Below are 13,956 nucleotides of genomic sequence, written 5' to 3' on the forward strand. Positions count from 1 at the left end.
TGGGACCGCTGCTGTTCAATATATTCATTAACGATCTGGAAACGGGCACGAAGTGCGAAGTTATCAAGTTCGCGGATGATACAAAACTCTCCAACAGGGTCAAAACTGTTGAGGAATGCAAAAGAACTGCAGAGCGACCTGAACAAACTGTGTGAGTGGGCAAAAAGATGGCAGATGAGCTTTAATGTGGAGAAATGTAAGGTCTTGCACATGGGGCAAGGGAACCCCATGTACAGCTATACGATGGGAGGGAGGATGATGGGGAAAGGCACCCTGGAAAAAGACCTGGGGGTTTTGGTGGATACAACAATGAAGCCAGCGGCGCAATGTGCAGCGGCCTCAAAGAAAGCGAACAGAATGCTGGGCATTATCAAAAAAGGTATCACTACCAGAACGAAGGAGGTTATCCTGACATTGTATCGAGCAATGGTGCGACCACATCTGGAATACTGTGTCCAATACTGGTCACCGTACCTTAAAAAAGACATGGCGATACTTGGGAGGGTTCAGAGGAGAGCAACAAGGATGATAAAAGGAATGGAGAACCTTTCATATGCCGAAAGGTTAGACAAACTGGAGCTCTTTACCCTGGAAAAGCGGAGACTGAGAGGAGACATGATACAGACATATAAAATCATGAGAGGCATAGAGAGGGTGGAGAGGGACAGATTCTTCAGACTAGCAGGGACAGCAAAAACAAGAGGTCACTCGGAAAAACTGAGAGGGGACGGATTCAAAATGAATGCAAGGAAGTTTTTCTTCACTCAGAGGGTGGTGGACACCTGGAATGCGCTTCCAAAGGAGGTAATAGGACAGAGTACAATACTGGGTTTTAAAAAGGGACTGGATGACTTCCTGGAAGCGAAGGGGATTGCAGGGTATACCGTAGATAGAAGGTTACTCTACAGGACAAAATCGAAAAGTGTATGTGAGTTTTAGGGTAGGAGCACTATCAGGTCCTGGACCTGAGGGGCCGCCGCTTGAGCGGACTGCCGGGCACACTGGACCTCCGGTCTGACCCGACAGAGGCAAGTCTTATGTTCTTATGATACAGCGGTATTGTGTGGCTTGGCTGTGTATGATGGAATTTTTTTATGTGTGGAGTTCTGGAGACAGGTGCATCGGTCTATAGGGTTTGTATATATCCATTGTTGGAAACAGTGGTGTCTAGAAAGTTGACTTTCTCTAAGGAGTAGTCCATTTTGAATTTGATTGTAAGATGATATGTACTGAAAGAATTGTAAAACTGTTTGAGAGTCTCTTCTCCCTCAGGCCTTTTCTTTCAAGTAATGTTACAAAATTCTTTTTTCAAGGAGAGGGTGGTTGATGCATTAAATGTTCTGATGAAGAGGTGATGGAAAGGAAAACAGTGAGAGCATTCAAAAAAGCATGAGATGAACACAGAGGATCTCTTTTTTTTTTATTTATCAAATTTTCATCATTATCATTTTTACAGATAATAATAAAGAGGAAAATTACAGAAAAAATGTAACACTTCCTAAAAAAAATTTGCATAAATTCCTCAAGTCCACATAATTGGGAGAGAATATCCTGATATAGCTAGTCAATACATTCAATATAATCCTGATCCCAAAATCAAACATTTATGGTACATTATAAATCTAAACTCCAAATATTAATTCACTTGATGTCTATATTAGTTTCATGAAGTTGTAAAAAATTGTTCCAACTGAATAGAATCCCAGTATACATATTCACATTCTTTAAATTTAATTAAGCATTTACATGGAAACTTCAGATAAAATGTGGCCTCCAAAGCCAACACCCTTGATTTCAAAGCTAAAAAAAAAGCTTTCCTTCTCAATTGTGTGGCTTGGGCCACATCTGGAAAAATCAATACATTATCACCACAAAATTTCATTTGCTTATTGCGAAAATAAGCTTTCATGATTAAAGATTTATCAATCTCTCTTGCACAAGTTATCAATAGGGTAGATCTAGTTTGGATTATATCTTGTGAATCCTCCAAGAAACCAGTTAAATCAAACTCAATTTGTTCCAACTGATCTACTCCCAAATTTGCGGGACTTTTCTTTCTCTGTGGGATATAATATAAATTTGTTATAGGCAATTTCTCTGGATCATTACATTACATTACATTACATTACATTAGTGATTTCTATTCCGCCATTACCTTGCGGTTCAAGGCGGATTACATTCAAACTAAAAACAGGAATTACATACAAATTAAAAGGAATAGAATAAGCGATGACATAGAATTTTTTAAGGTAATAAACATTGGATAAAGTGTTACCAAAGGGAAGTGGAGGTCTTTAGGAGGTAAGAATATGGTGAAATTATGGGTTTTAGATAACATTTGATAGATAAAAGTGTTGTTAAGAGTAAGAGATTTTAAGAGTAGGTGTGGTTAGGACTGTTTCAGGGCTTTCTTAAAGAGTATAGTTTTTATTTCTTTTCTGAAAATCTTGTAGTCTGGGGTGGTTAACAGTAGGTTGGAGATTTGGTTATCCAGTTTTGCAGCTCGAGTGGCTAGGAGGCCGTCGTATTGTTTTGACCGTTTTACTTCCTTGATCGGGGGAGGTGTGAAAGGGGAGTGCGTTTTTCTATGTCTGGTTGAGGTTGCTTGGATGAGGCAATTGTTTAGGTAGGCTGGGCTATTTCCATTTAGGGTTTTGAATATCATGCAGTAGAATTTAAATAATATTCTTTCTTGGATTGGTAGTCAGTGTGAGTTGATGTAGGCCTCTGTGATATGATCATGTTTCCTCAGTGAGTAGATGAGTCTCAGAGCAGTATTTTGGATTGTTTGTAGTTGCTTGGTCATCGTGGCAGGGCAGGGGAGGTAGAGGATGTTGCAGTAGTCTAGCAATCCTAGGATTAGGGATTGCACTATGAGCTGGAATTGTGTTCTTTCAAAGAATTTCCGGACTTGTCTCAGGTTTCTCATTATTGCAAAGGATTTCTGTATGGTTTTATTTATTTGCAGTTGCATAGTGCAGCATCTGTCTATTGTCACTCCTAGTAGTTTTATGGTGGTTTGGATTGGATAGTTGATTGAGTTAAGTTCTAAATTGGTTATAGTTGGGACTTTGTCATTTTCGAGGAGGATGAATTTAGTTTTATCTGGGTTGAGTTTTAGTTTGTGTTCTTTCATCCAGGTTGTAACTGTTTCTATTGTTTGGTGTATTATGTTTGTCATGGTGGTCTTTGGCTGATCATATGGTATAAGGATGGTGATGTCATCCGCATAACTATAGGTGGTAATGCCTAGGTTATCCAGGTATGCCCCGAGAGAGGCAGTGTATAGGTTGAAGAGAGTAGGGGATAGTGGGGATCCCTGTGGTACGCCGCAAGGGTTTGACCAAGGATCTGATTTTTCTTTGTTTGATTTTACTCTGTAGGTTCTGGATTTTAGGAAGCCTTCAAACCAAAAATATACTGTATCTGAGATACCTATTGCATCCAAGATTTGGAGAAGGATGTTATGATCAACTAGGTCGAATGCTGCAGTCAGGTCCAGTTGTATGAGAAGCATCCAACTCCAATACATAGAAACATAGAAAGATGACGGCAGAAAGGGGCTATAGCCCATCTAGTCTGCCCACTCTAATGACCCACCCCATTAAGTCTGAGTGTAAATGACCCAGTCCCTTAACTCGACTTTCGTAGGGATCCCACGTAGATGTCCCATTTATTCTTAAAGTCAAGCACGCTGGTGGCCTTGACCACCTGCACTGGAAGCTTGTTCCAATTGTCTACCACTCTTTCCGTGAAGAAATACTTCCTGGTGTCCCCATTAAATTTCCCTCCTCTGAGTCTGAGCGGATGCCCTCTTGTGGCCGAGGGTCCTTTGAGAAAGAAGATGTCATCTTCCACCTCGACACGTCCCGTGATGTATTTAAATGCCTCAATCATATCCCCCCTCTCCCTGCGCTCTTCTAGAGTGTAGAGCTGTAGTTTGTTCAGTCTCTCTTCGTACGAGAGACCCTTGAGCCCCGAGATCATCCTAGTGGCCATCCGCTGAACCGACTCTACTATAAGCACGTCTTTGCGGTAATGTGGCCTCCAGAATTGCACACAGTATTCCAGATGAGGTCTCACCATGGTTCTGTACAGTGGCATTATGACTTCAGGTTTCCGGCTGACAAAACTTCTATTGATACATCCCATCATTTGCCTTGCCTTGGATGATGCCCTCTCTACTTGTTTGGCAGCCTTCATGTCTGCACTGATGATTACTCCCAAGTCTCGTTCTACTGAAGTCCTAGCTAATGTTTCTCCATTTAAGGTGTAAGTTCTAACTGGATTTCTGCTACCGAGGTGCATGACCTTTCATTTCTTATGTCGAGGACCAGCTTTCCAACATAAGCAGGTCCTGCGTCATACTATCCTGCAAATTGCATTCACTTACTATATTACATAGTTTGGCGTCATCGGCGAATAATGTTACTTTACCCTGAAGCCCTCGGGTCAAGTCCCTTATGAATATGTTAAAAAGGAGAGGACCCAGAACAGAGCCCTGTGGTACTCCGCTGGTCACCTCCGACGTCTCAGAGAGGGTGCCGTTGACCACCACTCTCTGAAGTCTCCCACTCAGCCAATCATTGAACCATGCAGTTAGTGTCTCACCCAACCCCATCGATTTCATCTTGCTTATTAGTCTGTGGTATGGGACGCTGTCAAAAGCCTTACTGAAATCCAAGTACACTATGTCCAGAGACTCTCCCGAGTCTAGCTTTCCTGTTACCCAATCAAAGAAGCTGATGAGATTGGACTGGCATGATCTACCCTTAGTGAATCTATGTTGACTGGGATCCCTTAGATTCCCCTCATCCAAGATTGTATCTAATTTACGTTTAAGTAGTGTTTCCATGAGTTTACACACTATCGATGTGAGACTCACTGGTCTGTAATTCGCAGCCTCTGCTCTGCAACCCTTTTTGTGCAGCGGAACGACATTAGCTGTTTTCCAGTCCAGGGGGACTCTCCCCGTACTTAGGGAGAGATTGAAGATCAGGGCCAATGGCTCCGCCAGGACATCGCACAGCTCTCTGAGCACTCTTGGGTGCAATTTGTCTGGTCCCATGGCTTTGCTCACCTTGAGTCTTGTCAGTTCACTGTAAACATCAGCTGGTGTGAACTCCAAATTCTGAAATGAGTCTTCCGCGCTTGGCTTTGCTTCCAGCTGTGGCCCGTGCCCAGGTGCCTCACAGGTAAAGATTGAGCAGAAGTATTCATTCAGTAGTTTGGCTTTATCAGAATCTGTCTCCACATAATTTCCGTCCGGTGTTCTAAGGCGTACTTCCTTAAAATATTTCCGAATCAGTATTTCTGGGGACAATAATTGTGTTTTTGGAAAATTAACTAATCGTAGATTTTTTGCCCTTAAAATATTTTCCATTTTCTCAAATTTCATATGAGTAACATGGAAATCTCTAACTGCTGTTGAAGACACTGCTTGTAATGTAGCCACATGAGACTCTGTTGTTCTAATACATTTTTCCATAATCTTCAAATTTGAATCAACATTTTCCAACTTATCTATAACTTCTTGTGAAAATTTAACATTCTGAGTCACCACTGATATTAATAATCCCTCCATTCTAATATTAATCTGCCATAAATCTTTAAGAGTAACCTCCTGTGGCTCTACCTGGGTTTCTCTAGCAAATAAAATCTCATCCTGAAAGGATAAGGCTTTAGGTATCGCCCCATAAACTAATGAGGTCGATACCAGTTGCTCTGATACTCCCACAGGTTGGGAACTGGAACCAGACTTGGGATCCAGACCAACAGGAATATTTGGTGGAGGCGGGGGAGTTCTTTCTGGGGGGCTGAGAGATGCCCCTGATAGCGAGTCAGCTCCTTGATATTGACCTAGGACACTGGTTGAAACAAGGTGTCTATCTATGGGTCCAGGTAAAATAGGTGTAGACACTTTTGCTTTCCCCTTTCTTTTCCCCATACTTAGTCAAAATCAATACATACAGTTAGTGTCTCCCGTGTCTCCCAGTGTCTCCAAGGGGCATAACATGCCCCTTAGAGCACGACCCTTTGGCCATGCCCCGTGGTCGCGCGCCGCAGTCGTGGTGTCCCTTTCACTCGCGGGAAGAGGACCCGTGTGTCGTCAGGGCATCTGTCTCTGCGGATGCCCGCAGAGGTTCAGCTCCCAATGTCCCGGCTCAAGATGTCAATGAGCACTGCAATCCTGGGCAAAAACGAGTCCCCACAAAGTTGCACCTCACTTCCAGGTATCTCTCCAGGGGTTTGCAGTCGCGGCGTCCCTTTCACTCGCGGGAAGGTTCAGCTCCCGATGAACACAGAGGATCTCTAATTAGAAAATGAATGGTATAAAATGAACTAAGCCCAGGACTAGGCAGACTTAGACGGTCTGGCCCTGATTCTACAAAGTGCGTCCCTCTTGTGATTGTTGCTGTGAGTCAGTCTATGGGGCAAGACTCAAGAGACATACTAGTGCACCCACAATGGTTCCATCTGCTATTCAGTTTATTTTGGGGGCTGTGCGAAATATATATATATTTTTTTACACTCTGAATACCTGCCAAGTATACTATTTCAAGCCAGTTAATAGTCACGGTCTTATTGATTTATCCTTATCTTACATGTTTATTTCAGTAGTGTATTTCTAATCTCTGTCTACCTGGATAAAAATACATTCAGATGTATGTGTGTTCAAGAAAAAAAAGTATTTATTAAGGGTTTGTCTAATCACCAGAACTGCTGCTGATGCTCACACCTGTTGTTTTGACAAAATAAAAGGCATGGGAAGAAAACATTATTCTCACAACACTGATCAAACAATAAAAAGGCTGTTGGTTATTTAGTGGGATCCATGCTTCAGAACAGCTGTTATAGCACCGAGAAGTATTAAGGGCATGTTTCATAACTGTTGTTTTAACTGTTGAGAGCCCGATGCTCAGGGATAGGATCTCCATTTGTTATATAATATCACTTACATTTTGTTAGATGTAATGTTTGCTTCGTGCCACAAGGTGGCAGGGCCGATATGCTCTTACATTGAATCCAGATCTTGTAAAGGTAATGCAGCAACAGAGATATGAGCTTTATGGTTATCTGTGAAAGCCTATTAAGGGAAAGGGAATGGGACTTGTTTTCTGCCTTTTTGTGGTTACGCATTCAAAGCGGCTTACATATTTACAGGTACTTATTTTGTACCAAGAGCGATGGAGGATTAAGTGACATGCCCAGGGTCACAAGGAGCAGTGTTAACTTAGTTGTCCAATAAATCTCTTCTGTAATGATGAATTTATTGGGGATTTAAAATGCTAGATTGTAAAATAAAGCTTGAAGGGTCATTATACCTGGCTGCTGTTATAGTTGAAGGTTACATATTCCGGTTTACAAGCACCAGAGTCCAAATGTGTTTATTTATCAAGAAAGAGATATCACAGAGGGTCAAGCAAGATGCTTTCTGTATTCCCAGCAACAGATGCCAGTTTGTTAAAAGCACAGACCAGCTTGCTGCCAAAGTGATAGCTCTTAGCCTTTGGTGGAAATGAAACCTTTAAAGTAATTGGTCTGGTCTTCAGATTGGGTACACACATCAGAAAAACAGGGGGTTCTGGTGCTGTGTAGATTAACAGTTTGGAAATGTGAAGGAAGCATGTGCTGTGAAAGGAAGCCAGTACCAGCACTGTAGCAGGTGGTGTGGAGATGCATTTTCAATATGACGTCTAAATTTGAATTTAGACATTTTGCAGAAAACCTCCAAAAGTCCAGTAGCAGACTTGACTGTTTTTTAAAACAGAAAAAAAATGTCTTTTTGTTCGAAAATGACCAAAACCGCTTCGAACTTCACGGTATAGCGGTATATAAGAAATAAATTATTATTATTATTATTATTTCCGAGATGTTTGTCCTCAGTGTGCGTAGTAAAGGGGGTGCAGGGGAGCAGTCTGCCCCAGACACGGTCTTTCTTGGGGTACCGGCACCCCTCTTCTTCTCCCCCCCTTCCTGCTCCTCCCCCTGCTGTGTGCATGCACCTGTTCCCCTTCCCTGTACCTACTGGGCTCACAATCGAAGCTTTGTACCTGGGGCATTTGAAAGTTAAGGCCCAAATTCTGTTACCGGTGCCTAATGTTAGGCACCTATTTCGGAGGCGCCAACCTAGATAGGCGCCTACAGGGCAGGATTAATTCGTCAAGGGCCCCTAGGCACACAAGTACACTGGGCCCCCTGCCCCGCCCCACCCCACCATGTGCCCAGGCCGAAACAGGAAGCTGCATCAGAGGGAAGCTTTGGGCAAGCAGCATCGCTTACACAATTACAGTTCCCATTGCCTTTCTTACCCGTGTTGCTTGCTTGTCTTACTTTCCGTCGATGGGGAGGGCTGCGTTGCCGATTGGGGTGGGGCCCGCATTGCCGATTGGGGGGCCCGCGTTGCTGATCGATGCTGGAGGGGCCCATCGCCGTTTGGAAAAAACAGTGTTGATGCCCTCCTTCATCAGGCCCCCCTGACCATTTTGGGTCCTAGGCACGTGCCTACTTGGCCTAAAGGTTAATCCTGCCCTTGGCGCCTATCTAAATTAGATAACAAGCTCAATTAAGCTTTTTAATCAGCACTAATTGAAACATAGGCGCCTATCAAGAAAGAACGATTCTGTACTAAGGCGGCTCTAAAAATGTAGGCGGCCTTCAAAAAATAGGTGCAATGCACGTTAGGCGTGGGTGTGGCTACATGTTAGGTGCCCTATTGCAGAATTGCTGCACTTAAGCATGCTTAAGCGCTTAGATAGGCGTCTAACTTTTAGTTGTGCCTAGAGGTGGCCTATTTATTGGGCACCTCCAAAATAGGTACCGCTCAGCGTGATTCATTAAACAGCACCCAATTTTACTTCAATTGCGCTGAACTTTTAGGTGCTCCTTATAGAATTGGGCCAAGTGGGAATGGGGATAAGATAGGATTTGATATACCACTTTTCTGTGGTTACAACCAAAGGAGTTTACATATTATATACAGGTACTTATTTTGTACCTGAGGCAATGGGAGGTTAAGTGACTTGGGCACAGAATCACAGAGCCACAGTTGGAATAAAATCTGATTCCCCCGGTTCTCAGCCCACTACACTGATTAAGCTACTCCAACCGTTCATATGGAATAGATCAATAGTTCTTATACCTGCCCCGAGGGACCCCAAGCCAACTGAAATTTTAAGATATCCCTAATGAATATGAATGAGGCAGATTTGTATGTCTCTATTATATGCTAATCTGCTTCATGTATATTCATTAAGGATATCTTGAAATCTCAACTGACTGGGGGGCCCCCAGGACAGGTTTAAGAACCACTGGGATAGACCCTTTCTCAAAATGTTCCTCGGTTTCTTAATCCAACATAAAATCCTCTTCCCTTTATCACTATCTCATCCTTGTATTGGAGATTCTGGAGCTCATTTTGCATCTGGGATCCACCACATGAAATGTGGCTCATTTCTAAAAATGCTGTCTTGGAAATTCTGGTTTTTAGTTCCCCACCTAATGTCTCTTGTCTGGCTTCCAGAACCTTCTCCCTAACTTCCTGTTCTTCTTTCTCTGGTCATACAAATCAAGCAGTTATTACTTCAGAAGTAAAGTATTGTTTTGAATTGTTCCATAGGGGAAAAAAAATTGGGTTTCAGCAGTTAACTGCAATTTGGGACTGCCATCTCAACCCTGGTCACCTGGACAAACAGTTCTAACTGTGGTTTTGTCCCATTGTGTGCAAACATTTTGTAGTTCTGATTTATCCATTGAGTTCCGTCAAAAAAATCTGAACCACAAAATCATGCATGCAACAGGGAAAATCCAGGATTGGAACAGCATATTTGATCAACTTAGGGTAGAGTAGCCACTGGTGCACACAAGACATTTACTTGGTAACAGAACTTCTGAACATTACCATGTGTCATTCTTCACTCTTCCTTCTTCTCTGCCTATCACAGAAGACTGACAATGTGGGGCAAAAATAAGCCTGCACCCCCTTATGTCTCTGTCAACTCTTTTTTTTCTTTCTTTCTTACTCTTGATTATAAAAGCAATGTGGACCAAGGGGGAAGAGCCACTGAAAAAGCAGGAGATGTACTCAGGCCGGGATTCTCAAAAACCCAAGTTAAAAAGCGACTGTCTGCTAACGCAGCCATTTTGATAGCAAATCTAAAAAAGAGAGACATTCTCAAAAACATCACGCATGCAAATGAGGTTGGCAGACAGCAGCGACGATTCACTAAGGGCTCCTTTTACGAAGGTGCGCTAAGCGTTTTAGCGCATGCACCAGATTAGCACGCGCTAGCCAAAAATCTACTGCCTGCTCAAAAGGAGGCGGTAGCGGCTAGTGCATGTGGCAATTAAGGGCGCGCTATTCCGCGCATGAAGGCCCTAGCGCGGCTTTGTAAAAGGAGTCCTAAATTTGCATGTGCCCATCGCTGGTGATAGCGATAAGCACATGTGCAGAAAAAACGCCGTCAAAGAAAAAAATCCCCAAAACACAACAGTGGGAGAGATGTTCAATCTCTCCCACTGTCAACCAACAACCCCACCCCCTACAGCGGGAGAGATGCCCACACTCTCCCGCTGCCCTAATATCCCCGCCGTGACATGACCCGACCCCCCTCCCCCTGCAGCAGGAGAGATACCCACTCTCCCCCACTGGTCAGTGACCACCTCCCCACTCCCTGTCTCCGCCGCCCCCTCCCCCTTACCTCAAATAGATAACCCAGAGGGATGTGGACTCCCTCATCCCAGCTGCTTGCATCATCTAAAATGGGCCTTAGGGCTAGATTCACTAAAGATAGCAATCAATGGCTGTTGGCCGATTCTCTGTCCGATTTTCCAACAGCGATTGAATCACTATCAAGTTTGCATGCAAACCCACCGACTCAATCGCTCAGTGAGCAATTTACACATGGCAGAGCCCTAACAGTAGTGACAGGGGAAGCAGCCTCCTGTCACTGCTGTCAGGGCTTCTGCTTTTTTTTTTTTAACGGAACATATGTTCTGCGTGACTTAAACATGCACCATTTGTCCCATTAAAAAAGCCCCTGTGCTAGCACCTGCAAGCCACCGTCCCATCCCCCACCCCCACCCTAAACCCTAAAAAGATGGCAGGAGGGATGCCCACTTCCTCCTGCCAGGAAAGACCTCCCCCCACCGAAGAAAAAGGCAGGAGGGATACATTGGGTTTTACTAATTTGCAAATCTGGATTGGAAAATGGGCAATCAAGGAGGAAAAGCACACGGTGGGCCATTTAGTGAATTGGGTCAATTAGCCCTTAGCCCTTAGCCCTTAGTGCTGTGACACAAGAAACATAAAGAAATTTTAAAATGGAGTGATAGTAAGTAATCTGAGGAGGAAGAAGAAAATAGAATGGAACCTGGGGGGAGGAGGCAATTAAGAAAACTGTTAGGGACAAGAGAAAGAAGATTCCAAGGACAGGGGGAGATAAAAAGGAACCTGCTGGTCGAGGAGGAGATGAAGAGGAGCCTGTGACTATGTAAGGAGAAGATGGGCAGCAGCTTGGGAGAAAGAGAATGAAGTGGGGGAGACAGATATGATCTTTGGAGGGGAAATATAATGTTGGAAAGAGTAGAAAGAGTGGTGAAAGGGACAAAGCAGAAGGGAAGATGAAAGAGAGGAGGAAGCGGTAGGAGGATGATAATTCACCACACTATCTATACCCCATTTTTATAATCTGAGATTTCTAATATGTGTCAGATATGAAATTCAATTAAATTAATTTTTCTATATGTAACCAGATTTAAAAAAAAACAAACAGGATACTTATGCCAACTATTCTTGCTTATGAAGATTATTTATTTTAAGAAGCAAGACTGTCTTGTAGAAGGACACCATGCCACTCTGATTTAGGATGAGATGGCCACCATTCTGCTGCATTTTGCCTAGAAAAACTCAAACTGCTTCCTCTCTGTTCTCATAGCCAGTCTTTGAATTTTTGTTCCTCGACCTTCTTTTACTTTAAACTCCTCAGAGCAGTTAAGATTGTCAAATAGCAAATGAAGATACAGTATTTCTTTTCACTTCCTCCAGAATAGTGTTATCAACATTCCCTAAATTCTTGGTAACATAGTAGATGATGGTAAATAAAGATTAATTGGTATATCCAACCTTTCCAGTCAATGGCGTTAAAGATAGAAGTTTGACCATTTGAGAGATATTGCTTTCTTCTCTAAGGGCTAGATTCACTAAGCAAACCGATCGTGTACCGATCGGTTTGCAAGCCCTTTGCGACCCGATTTCCCTCCAACCCGATTCACTAACCTGTATCCCAATCATCCTCCGATCCACGCATGCAAATGAGGGGGAACGGCATTCAAATGCGATTCAGAAAAATGAAAAAAGCAACACCGACTGGGCTGGCTGATCCAAAATAAGCGACTGCTGAGGACCAGTTGCTGAGGTCCTTTCCGACTGCCCTGCCTTCTGCTGCCCCGATCTGCTGCCCTGTCTCAGCCCCGGTCTCCTGCTTGCCCCAAATCTCTCCTGCCGCCCCGACTCTCCTGCCCTTCCCCGCACTGCGAGCCCGTGGTTTTAACCCACGGGTTTAAAGCGGGTTAAAACCACGGGCTCGCTGGGCTAGTAAAAGTTTTTTTTAAAAAAAGTTGCGGCTCTTAGATACATGCGCAGACCATCTACAGATGGTCTGCGCATGCATCAGGATCGCACACTAGCGATCCATGTGGTCAGAAGGGAATGTTCCTCTGATATCCCTCATTTGAATTTTTTTGTTTTGTGGATTGGTCGGGCATGCTAAGGAGGTAAGTGAATCAAACCCTAAGTCAGATTTTGTCTTCTTCTTTGGTTCTTTCCCATCCTGGGTAGATGAACACACAGGTTCTAATACTTAATCCAACACCCAGTCAACCTGCACCCCCTCTCCCCAATTTCTTACCACCAAGCTTTGTAATAATCTACACAACTACCAAAATTAGACAGGCCCATGCCTGCCATATAGGTTACCATGGTATTTCTCGGCAATATCTGGCCAACACCTAACTGCTTGGACCCAGACTGGTTGGTTCCTGGGAGTTGTAGTCTGCAACTTTCAAGCTAGCTGCCCACCCTGTGTAGTGTCACAAAGATTCCCTTATCCGCACTTTGTTTTCTCAATATCACCTCTTCCCTTTGCCACTCCTTTCAAGACAGTGAAGAGTGGAGTTGTTTGCAATAGTGGACCTCCCAACCTTGTTTCTATCACTAGGTATGATGTCCCAAGCATGTTTGAATTCTGTCAATCCTGATTTTTATCGTCTCTGCTGGTTAGGCTATGCCAGGCATCTACCATCTCAGTAAAGAGAGAAGGTTTTCTCTGAACCGTTCTTCTTCCACAGCATGACCAGTTAAGTAGGTTAACTTTAGGGAAGTGTATTCAAGAATACATCGCCTAATAATTTTGATGCATATTCAGATAAAATTAACTAACTAGCTTATCCTATTAACTTAGATTGAGTATGAGCCATTGACTTTGAGTCCCTGTATGTGTCCATAATCTTGCTTGGACAAGATGGAACTACGTATATGTAATGTGGTAATATGTATGAAGTGCGGCAAGTTTATCCAGTTTCTCAACAGATTCTGTTCTTCTCAGTTTCCAGTGATAATGCTGAGCCAACTGGGAATGATCTTTCCAGCAGTGAGTATAACACATCAGAAGCAAAGACAACAACATCACAGCCCATAATATCTGTAACAGCTAATGGAACTGAAACTGAAAGTAAGTATTGCAATATATTATTTATTTACAAGTTAAGCAATAACATTAACCACTAAAGGATTTATCTGAAGAAGAAAAACAACCGTGATGCACAACTTAGTCAACCAAATTGGGTCCAAATACATAGCCTTGAGGTTGAAAATTTGCTGACATCGAGGCATACAAAATTCAGCTGCCTAGATTTTGGCCTGCCTTTTGTGACTAGAGTTTTGCAGCAAAACAGAGG

At 43.2% G+C, this 13,956-nt stretch overlaps 1 protein-coding gene across 1 annotated transcript in view; it reads left to right on the forward strand.

The window, feature by feature from the left end:
- Positions 1–13,956, forward strand: part of LOC117365985 (cell wall protein DAN4-like) — a 143,237-nt gene that overhangs the window by 78,972 nt on the left and 50,309 nt on the right. The window contains exon 3 of the mRNA XM_033957004.1: positions 13,605–13,730. Coding sequence (XP_033812895.1) covers positions 13,605–13,730 — 126 coding nt within the window. The remainder of the gene's footprint in view (positions 1–13,604; positions 13,731–13,956) is intronic.

The sequence above is a fragment of the Geotrypetes seraphini genome, chromosome 1 (assembly GCF_902459505.1).
Source record: "Geotrypetes seraphini chromosome 1, aGeoSer1.1, whole genome shotgun sequence".
In the NCBI taxonomy this organism is placed as follows: Eukaryota; Metazoa; Chordata; class Amphibia; order Gymnophiona; family Dermophiidae; genus Geotrypetes; species Geotrypetes seraphini.